Source organism: Netta rufina (assembly GCF_964035555.1).
Source record: "Netta rufina genome assembly, chromosome: 9".
NCBI lineage: Eukaryota > Metazoa > Chordata > Aves > Anseriformes > Anatidae > Netta > Netta rufina.
This window is the reverse complement of record NC_140132.1, coordinates 16,818,088-16,828,553: the sequence shown is the minus strand read 5'-3', so window position 1 is coordinate 16,828,553 and position 10,466 is coordinate 16,818,088. Positions and strand designations below refer to the sequence as shown.

Genomic DNA, 10,466 nt, shown 5'->3' with positions numbered 1-10,466 from the left:
CCCCCAATAATTCCCCCAGTCCTTTCCATCTCCCTCCCCCAATCCTTCCCCAGTAATTCCCCAAACCCCCTTCTCCCAATTCTTCCCTCCCATCCTTCTCCCAATCTCTTTCCACCCATCCTTCCCTCAGTCCCCTTCCCCAATCCTTCCCCAATAATTCCCGAATCCCCTTCCCCCATAATTCACCCAATACTTCCCGCCGTCTTTCCCCCAAAATTACCCAAATCCCCTTCCCCAAATCCTTCCTCCAATCCTCTTCCCACCCATCCTTTCCTCAGTCCCCTTCCCTAGTCCTTCCCTAATAATTCCCCCAATCCTTCCCCTCCATCCTTCCCCCAGTCTTCTTCCCCCAATCCTTCCCCAATAATTCCCCAAATCCCCATCCCCAATAATTACCGCAGTCCTTCCCCCCATCCTTCCCCAATAATTACCCAAATACCCTTCCCCCAATCCTTCCTGCAGTCCTCTTCCCACCCATCCTTCCCTCAGTCCCCTTCCCAAATCCTTCCCCAATAATTTCCGAATCCCCTTCCCCAATATTTTCCCCAATCCTTCCCCAAAAATTAGCCAAATCCCTATCCCCAATAATTAACCCAATCATTCCCCCCACCCTTCCCCAATAATTACCCAAATCCCCTTCCCCATCCCTCCCCCAGCAGCCCTATTTCCCACACCCCTCCTGAGCCCCAGCCCAGGACCCTGTGTGGGCAGGTCAGGCTGCTGGGGCTGTCCTACAGAAATCCACCTCGGCAGCGGTGTCCAAATGGGCAGCGTTGGTTTTCTGCCAAATAGGAAAAAATATTTTCTGCTGGGCTTGAATTCCTCTCAGAAACCTATGGCTGTGGTGAAAGTTATTAAGGAGCAGTACCAGAGCTCAACCCATGGTGCAGGAGAGGGCCAGCTCTGCTCCTCGTAGGCAGCTGCTGTTCCTTGCCTCCAACCTTCCCCACTACAAACAAGCAAGCAACCCGCCTCAGCTGGTCTGGGTGCCATACACTGGGGTCACTTCCATTCCCTCCTAACACTCGTTTTATTTAAATGTAGAGAAACGTCATTGAATCCGTGTATAACATGATTTTAAAGACAATACTATAGGAAACGAGCACTTTGTAATTCAGAAATGAAACGTCTTTATTCATTACAGCAAACACTTAGAATAACAGAGCCCTTAAATTATGAAATCAATTAAACCTGTAAAATTTAATGCAGCACCATCATGTACCCACTTAATGCAGGAAAAAAAAAATAAAAAGTTGCTTCACTCCTCAGCCAAAGGAAAAGAAATACTTGGGGTCAGATACATTCCCACTCACACCTCTCTAAATCACTCGCACTTCATCAGTTTCAATGGAAATTTCAGTGCAAAATGTGCAATGATTTACCTATAAATTACCAGCAAATAAATCCATTGGATTTGTAACACTGAGGTTTAACCGCAGATCTGTAGTGGGTCGCTTCTTCATTGGTACATTCCGGGTGGCAAAGGCCAAATACTGCAAGAAAACAAAGATTTTCCACTCCCAGCCCAAAGGGCAGAGCAGCACCATCACAAAGGGCAACGACTCTAACCCCAGCGTTACCGTCGTCACCCTGGTGAGGTAGGCAAGGCGTCACCATCCCCATCCTGCTGGTGGGGAGACTGAGGCACGGAAAGACTGCAGACGGTCATGAGTCGGGTAACAAACCCAGCCCCTGCTTTGGGGAAGAGCTAGAGAAAATCCCAAGGCACACTGCTGGAGGGGAGTGCTGGCTGGAGCCAGCAGTACTGCAGGTGCTCTGCTGCCACGGGGAAAAAGAAGTGAGAAAGAAGACAGATGGACATCCAGGGAGGACACACTGCCGCCATCGAGCAGGGAACAGGGAGGCAGGATGTGAGGGGCTGAAGCTTCTGGCCTGAGCAGGGTGAAATCCAAAGGGACAGCCAGGAGCAAACAGAGCCCAGCAGCTTGTGCCGAAAGCAAACCAAGACCCGTTTTCTGTGGCATTAAAATAAGCATGAAACAGGTATTTCACCATTATACATTCCCCGTAAACCAAGGACTTGCAATTTTGTTGCACCACAGGCTACGGGTAGCCTTTTGGAACTGCTTAAACATTTCTTCACATGGCTTATCTACACCTAAGCATTTTCAGCTGGCCAAGACCTCATATTTAGTCCCACTGCAGTCTCCATGCCACTGTGTTGTCTTTTCCTTTTTTTTTTTTTCTTGATCAGAGAGAGGGCAGGAACTTCAAAACAGTGATAAAGCATGAAAACAAGGCAGCCGGCTCCGTTTGCCTGGGAGGCCAGCCCTGCTCTAAATTAGCAAGCATTCCCCTTTCTTCATGCAGATTGATACCCAAAGTCCCCACGTCACCTCGCCCAGGGTCCATTCCCAAAGGGCTTCTCCAAAGCCCAGTGTCCACCAGCAGCAGGCACCCCAAGGCAGCAGGGCGCAGGGCACGGGGTGGCTCTGGCATGGACTTCAGAGGCTGTTGGCAGCCGTGGAAGACCCTGGCGAATTCCAGCATCTCCTGGGAGTGGTGGGCTCTGCAAGGAGAGGCTGAGCAGGCACACAGCAGCTCCTCCTCCCGCTGCTCCACGCCAGCTAGGCAGGACCGGGACAGGGATCGCGCCGGATGCCCCGCAGCTCTAGGTGCCCGCGCCTCCAGCAGCTTCTTCGTAGTTTCCATTAGGAGACAGGCTGGTCAGAGCCACTTCCTGGGGGTCCTGCTGGTCACCTGCAAAGAGCAAAGAGAGGTCAAGGGAGAGCTGGGTGGGAAACCCTTCCTTGTGCAAGCTGCAACTTAAACCAACACGGAAATAAAGCATAGGCACGAAGCAATTGCTGTATTCTCACAACCTAAGCACAGCTGTTGTTTGTTTTATTCATAATGGATTCTCATTTTGTTTTGCAAACTCAGCATCACTTCACCAAGCAGAGGTGACCCATGAGCAAAGGAGCAGCATCCCTGCAGACAGCCCCACGGACTCCTGCAGACTCAGCAACCTCAAAGTGCTCTGTGCAGGTATCAGGCTTCGCCTGCCTGGCATCGACTGCAAGACCAGGCACATCAATTTTCTGAGCCGCTGTCTTCCCCTAGAGGAGCTGGCTCAGAGCTGCACAAATTGGCCATTTTAGTTGTTTTCTCAGACCCTTGTGTTTTTTACAGAGGACCCCCTTGCTCACACACTCCATGCAGCAGCATGGATCTCTGCACCACGCCTGGACAATTTCCTTTGACTCAGTGAGCCCAGGGCTGGCTGCCCTCTTGCTCATCCCCGCCAGCCCCAAAACCAAGTGGTTTGGGAGCACTGCTCTCAGCAGTATTTGCAGAAAACATCACGTAAGATTGGGGTGATGCTTCCAATTCACTGTGTGGATGCAGAGCAGTCATGTCGCCAGGATCTCCTGCAAAACGCAGCTGAGCCCAGCAGTGCAGGGACATAGCTGGGCACCCAGCGTGGCGTTATTTAGACAAGTGAAAGGCCCGAAGACACAGCTGCCAGGTATCTTTAGGTTCTGGCCAAACCTGAGCCAGGGAAGAGATGTCTGGAACTGGAAATGGCCTCAGGAGGCCACCAGCAAGGGGTGTGGGCATGAGGATCACCAGGGAGTCAGTGAGGAACCTCCAGTAGTCACAGCAGGAGTACAAGGCCTTTGTGGGAGCTGGGCATACCTTCATGAACGTTGTTTGCATCTTTCGATACGTGGCCTTTTCTCCGGCTCCTCCGGCTCCAAGAAGTGCACGGCAGGAAGGCAGGCAGCCTCCACCTCTCCCTCTCCTTCTCCTCTTCTGGACAAACCAGAGAAGACCAGTTCAGGACAGTGCTGGGTCAGCGCTGTGCTCCCCCCACCTCCCAACTCACCCCCTCCAGCAGCAAAACCAGGGCCCTCCTTGCCAAAAAGCACAGGGTAGCTCCTGGAAATCCTCATCCCAGGCTTCCAGCGCCTGGAAATTTGTCCCCACTGTGCCACAGGGCTGCCAGAACCCACCCTGAGGGCTCGTTTCCCCCAGCAGACGCTGTTTTGGATGGGGCAGGCACTGGTGGCCCAGGAAGAGAAACCTAGCAGGGGCTCAGCCAGCTCACGTGGTGGTCCTGAGGACTAAAACACCTAAAGCACTCCTTCAGGAGGAAGTTTTTTTTTATATTACCACACAGCTTCTGCCATCTCAACCTACTGACTGCTCCCCCCTTTATTCAGCAACCTTACAGGGAGCAGGGGCCTGCAGGACACCAAAAAACTAAAGCTGTAACACTTGCAAGGTGCAGAGAGCATGTGGCCTCCATCCACATACAGCATTTATTCTGGAGGACAATGAAGGTCACAGCTCACAAGCTGCTGGAGTGTTTCACTATAACATGAAGGCTTGCAAACACTACAACAATTTTGCACGGTCTCCAAGAGCAGCAGCTCAGCATCCCCATTGAAATGCCTCACAGCCTTTCACCTCCTAATCAGATCTTATCTCCCGGTGACAAATGATAAACCGTTTCAGCGTCCTTCGTCTTATCACACCATTGCAACACCAAAAGCTTTACATTAGCCGCTGTTTCCTAGCCCTAGCCGTCCACAAACCAAAACCTGCAGCCACAAACACATCCCCTCCTCACAGACCTTGGGGGCTCTGCACACTCCGGGGCACCTGGCTCGTTTCTGCTGAGACCCGAGGCACGTGAGCCCCGTTGTTGCTCCCATCCCAGCTCCACCATACAATGAGAAGAGCCTGGGACCTTCCCAGCAAGGGGCTCAGCTACAGGGTGGCTTTCCTGGGCAGGGCAGTGATGTGCTGGGTGAGGAAGGGGCACTGAGGCTGGTCTGAAATAAAAAGGGCACAAGCACACGGACACAGCCTTACAAGTTACACCACTGGCAACAAACGTAGATGCTCTGCGTTCCTCCCAGTATGCTTATTCTGATGCAAGAGCAACTTTTGTCAGCTTAGCACAAGCCCCTTTCAAAACTGAGAAGGGAAAATTCAAAGCTGAGAAGGGAACTGTGACGAGCTCAGCCCCCACTGATGACATCTTTCCGTGGCACCCCTAGAACCTGCTTTGCAGGGCGCTCCACACCCCCAGGCCCATGTTTCACACATTCCTCCCTCACACTACACTAAACATATCATTCTCCTTGGGGAAGGCCACAGGGTGAAGGAGCCCAGGCCACACTGAAGCAAATTCTCCTCCATGTGGCTGGCACTGCCACATCCCCAACTCTCCGGAGTGGCACAGCAGGAGCCACATGGAGATTTCAGTACGTAGGGCTCACAGGGGCATGAACTGAAGCCGACCCTGCAGCTGAGGAGCATCCTCATCACACATGCAGGCCATGGGACACTTACATGACTAAGAGCACTGTCAGAGGTGAATTAAAGCTGAGTCCTCCTACCCACAACATGTACAAAGCACACACAAACAGGCTGCTGGCAGCGCCTGCTCAGGCTTTCTGCTCCTCTTTCTCCACTGCTCTCCAACCCCACACATGCTACACGGAGCATGAATCCACAGCTACTCACAAAGATGTGAGCTCTGAGGCAAATGCCAGCAGTGCAAAGGTGAAAAAAGGTGACAGGCAGGGATGGTTTTCTGCCTCTGCAGCTGCTGTCCCACCAGAGCAGAACTGGAGGGAGCACTGGCATCTGGGAGATCACCAGAAGGAATTCTTGCAGTGGGAACAATGTGAGGAAAGAGAAAGCCGGCAGGAGGAGAGAAGATGGAAAGGGGAACAAGCCTGACTCAGCACAAAGGGTTGGCAGAAGACAGCCCCACACCCTCCAGGGGGATGCAGCAGGTCGCAGGGGGATGCAGTGGGACCCCTCAGGGGCAGGGCCCAGAAAGAGCAGAACGCCGGAGCACCAGGACATGAAGTGGAGCAAGAGAAAAGTGGGAAAAATGAAAAGAAGGAAGAAGAAAGGGGAACAGCCCAAGACAAGCAGTGTCTAAGATTAACGTGAGCCTGTATTTTTTTTTATGTGGCTGCCATGGGGCAGAGCCTGCCCAGCTGCCCAGCGCCCTGTGCCTGCGCACAACCACGCCTCGCCTCTTGCCTCAAGGTCCCGGTGACACCCAGCTTTCATCCTGCCAGCCTCACGGTGCTCACAGTGGCCACCAACAGCGTGTGGTTTTACACCCAAACACTTTCTTGTTCTATCTCATTCCGTGAAGCCGACACCAGCACTTTCCTCCTGCAGGACCTGAGACACGGGCAGCACCCCAAGCCCCCATCCCCTGGATGTAAGCACGGTGTGCCACCGTGTCACAGCCGCCACCTGCCACATCCCTGCCACCCAAGTGCTGCCTTCAGTGCTTCCCAAACTGCCAGGGCTGGGATCCCCACCGGGAAGGGGCAGATCCCTTCGGAAAGGCTCAGACCCCACCAGCATGAAGCCGATCCCTTTGGGAACAGCCAGATCTCCCCGGAGAGGGGCAGATCTCCCCGCAACGCCGCAGCTCCTGTGGCGGAGAGCCAGGTCCAACCGAGGAGGGCCTGATCCCACCGGCCACCGGAGCAAATCCCATTGCAGCAGACCAAATCCCATTGAGAAGCAGCACTTCTCCTTGGGATGGCATCCCTTAGGGGTGGAACAGACCCCGATGGGAAGCACCACGCGGCACCCTGACCCACCCGGGCGGGATGCCCACCCTGTGCCCGGTACCCCCGGTACCTGCGGGGTGCTGCAGGGCTGCTCGCAGAGCTCGGCAGGCTGCGGCACGGCACTCTCGGAGAGCTGCGGGGCTCCCGGGGCTGTAACGAGCCCCCTGCACGGTTCCCGGGGCCGGGAAGTGGCGGCGGAGGGTGGCGTCCAGCACCGCCGCATCCTCCCCGTCCCCCCCGGGCAGGAGGACACCGACGACGGCGGCGGGCGGCGACCTCGAGGGGAGGCGACCCCGCACGTCCCGCACCACCTCCCGCAGCCGTGCTCGGTTCCCTCGGCCCCTCGCCGCCCCTCCTCGGCACAGCACCAGCAGCAGCCCCGCCGACAGCGCCCGCCGCCCTCCTTCACCCCGGGACCGGCACCGGGAACGGGACGGGCAGCCCGGGGTCGGTGCCGGTAGCGGAGGAGCTTCGTCTCCCAGCAAATCTCGGGCGAACGAAGCCAAGGTGGAAGCCACCGGGGCTCCCTCGGCCACCTCGGCCACCAGCAGCACCGCCCGCCGCCCGCCCGCCCGCTCCACCAGCGCCCGCAGCTCCCGCAGCTCCTCCGCAGCCTCCATCCTCTGCAGCCTCTTCCCCAGCCTCCGCAGCCTCCTCCCCAACCTCCCCAACCTCCGTGGAGCCCGGCCCGCAGCAATGCACCGCCCCCCCCCCGGCCCGCCTCCCGGCCCCGCAGCTCCGCAAGGGGCTGGCCCCATAGCGACCCTGATAGATGAGGGGGTGACTGCACGCCCCACGCGTGTAATGCGCCCCCCGGGGCGGCGGTGGGGTGGCCTCCGTGGGCACCTTGGGCTGTAGCCCACAGCTGGCTGTGCTATAACCCCGATAACACCACGCCGTGGGGAATGGTCAGCACCCCATACCCATACCCATCCCACAGCTCGCAGGTTCGCCAATTCATGCACGAGCACAGAGCCCCAGAAACACCCCAAAGCCGAGCTGCGACCCCACCCCACATGCTGCACCTCGGGGTCCCTTCCCACGCATTCCCCTTTTGCTCCCCGTCTGCAAGCACTGCATCCCCCCCAGCACAAAACACAGCCCCTGTGTCCCACCGGCCCTGGGACACGTCCCATGGGAGCACGGGATGCTTGCGGGCGTAAGTGTGGGGCTGTAATTAGGGTTTCAGTGCTGGCACATGTTTAACAGCCCCAGCACAGGGAAGAGGCCACGAGTTGGCACGCCTGTAGGTGAACCAGGAAGCTCCGACCTGCAGCACACATGGTGAACGCTTTCCCTATTCCACATCAGAAGCAGGTCTCAGACTCCCAAAAATATTTAATAGCTCCCCATTTAATGGGGAAGGAAGGGCTCGGAGGTGCCAGCAGCAGGCAGCTGCCCTTGCAGAGCACCTCTGTGGGACATGGAGGCCCCAGAGCATCGAGGATGGAAGCAGAGCAGAAATTCATGCACCACCCAGCCACCTGGGGTCTGTGCTTCCCAGAAAGCCACCTTGCCCGCTCCCTGCCTGTCCCCTTGGCCACCAGCAGCTCCTCAGGCACAGCCGAGGTGGGGCAGCTCAGGGATGTTGCTCTGTGCCACCAGTTTTAAGCCAGGAAAAAGCGTGCTCCAGCTACAAAAGGTTTAGGAAACTCTGCCCCACACCAGCACCATGGGGCTGGACAGCCTGGGCAAGGGTTTCAGAGAGACTTTCTGCCCTAGCTCTTAGTAAAAGTAACTTACTCATTGACTAGTGCTGATAACCAGGTTGGGGGAGATAAACCAGGGGGATTAGGCTCCTCTGCCAAAGATCAGGGTCTGTTGTTGCAAGAGGCTACACTCCCACGCCAGCATGGGGATCCTGAGAGCAGATGTCAGCGTGCCAGGGCTACAGTCGGACACGGTTCAACACCCAGGTCTGGCTTTAACATTGCCCAGGTTTTGCATTTACGAGGATCTCCTCTCATCTGGTCAGAATCCTGCTCGTGGCCCTTCATTTTATCTGGGGGAGAAGAGCCCTGGGTGCAGCCAGCACCAGGAGCTCTGCCAGGAGCAGCAGCAGGGGCATCAGGAAGGTGCAGGTCCCCAGCAGCCCAAAGCCCTGGGGTTTCTCTGCTCACACCTTCCCCTCTTACAGAATTTTGGGTATGGAGCTCATACCAGGGGTTCTCCAGACACCAGCCACAAGCAGAAGGTCTCCAGGAAGGGCTTTGTACAGCAAGACACCTGAAGAGCTCCTCCCTGCAAGCACCAAGCCAAGGAAAGGCTCCTGCTTTGGCAAGTTGGACCAGGGGAAACCCAGACCTGTTCGCTCTGAGGATGTGGGACGCTCCCTGTAAACCAGCCCCACGGCACATTAAAATTGCATGCCAGCCTGCCAAAACACTGCTGGCACAGCCTGCAGCGTGGCAGAGCCAGCGACACCCCACCTGATGCACAAAGACCACCACAGCATCGGTCTCGCAAGGCTCTTCTCAACCAGTGCTGTGCCAGTGGCTCGCACAGAGACCCCAAAGTGCCTCGGGAAGGGGGCTTTCGGCAGATCACTCCCCAGGTTGATGAAGTTTTTCCTTGTGGGGAGGGTACAAGAAAAAACGCAGGAATCTTCCCAACTGAGCCCAGAACAAGCACTGCTGGCTATTTCTCCTCGGTGGCCCTGACGTTTAAACTGCCAGCACAGTCACCCAAAAACTAATATTTGGGAACGGATGGAGCTGTTCTTTGTGGCCTCTGCAATTGTATGGTTAATTTTGGGTACACATCTACCATTGCCAGAGGGGGCTGGTTGGAAAGGTGAATGTCACCCGCGTTTACATTTCCTTACTCATTAACAGAGGCGAGATCTTACAGCAAATACACCTTTATCTCCCCTTGTGTTACTTAAAGAGATAGAGCTCACACGGGTCAGAGGCAGCCGTCAGCTCAGCACTATTGGCAGTCCCCAGCAAAGCGACTTCAGAGCTCTGGCAGGCAGCCGAGCAGAAAGCCAGATGTGTTTACAAGGCCCGACACTCTGCCCTTTGCCTTCAGACAGCAATCTGACAGAAAGGCTTGTAGGAAATCTCTACAGCTTGCCCTAAATGAGGCAGGGCAAGTGCACCTCTTACATATGCCCATGCCTGTTCAGGGCAAATACACCATCTCTTCATTTTGGACTTCAAAAGGGGAAGAGAGGATGCTTTGTCCAGAGAAATAGATATACCCTTTATATTAGGAGTGCCTCAACGTCTAGGCAAGACCAAAGATCCGTGGGATTAGGCCCCTTAGGAGATGCATTTACCATGATTTACCTCTCATTTAAAGAGAGCAGAGAGAGGACAGGAAAAAGGCTTCTTATCTTTCCTTTCTATTTACGTGTACCCCAAGCAGGTTTCCAGCCCAAAGATTTCCCAACCCCACTTTGCCATCAGTTGTTTGGTGAAGCTTCTCCCATCACCAGTTTCTTCCGATACAGACAAAATCCTGTTTTTGTTTGTTTGTTTGTTTTGGTTTTTGCTTAGAGTCAAGTGATCCCTGGGCCCTGCCAGAGCCAAGGAAGAAATTACCACCATGCCACTGTCCCTGCGCTCCCAGCCTCGAAACCTAGTGGCCATGGGTTTGATGACAGGACCTGAGCCACGAAGGACAGGTCCATCAGCTCCCCAGGCTGGAGTTGTTCCAATGGGCAGAGTGGGATGTTTTGGAGCTGCCTGCTTTTACTCCATTGAGCCCTGAAAGGGGCCACAGGTAGCCAGCTGGCAAGGTTCCCTCCTGGCACCCTACCTGATTGCCCCAACACACGTTTGGACTTTGTCCTGGCACGTAGGCACGATGCATTGGATCAGTAAGGAGCAGGGCTACCAAAGTTTTCTTTCAGAAAGAGGCAAAGCTTGGTTTGAATGCCATTTT

At 55.3% G+C, this 10,466-nt stretch overlaps 1 protein-coding gene across 1 annotated transcript; it reads right to left on the bottom strand.

Moving 5' to 3' along the window:
* Positions 1-2,632: 2,632 nt before the first annotated feature.
* Positions 2,633-7,198, bottom strand: LOC311212514 (uncharacterized protein C2orf72 homolog; the record flags this gene model as incomplete). Its single annotated transcript, XM_084291917.1, has 3 exons — positions 2,633-2,721; positions 3,661-3,777; positions 6,649-7,198. The coding sequence occupies 3 exons, from the start codon at positions 7,196-7,198 to the stop codon at positions 2,633-2,635; spliced, it is 756 nt and encodes a 251-aa protein (XP_084148043.1).
* Positions 7,199-10,466: the final 3,268 nt, after the last annotated feature.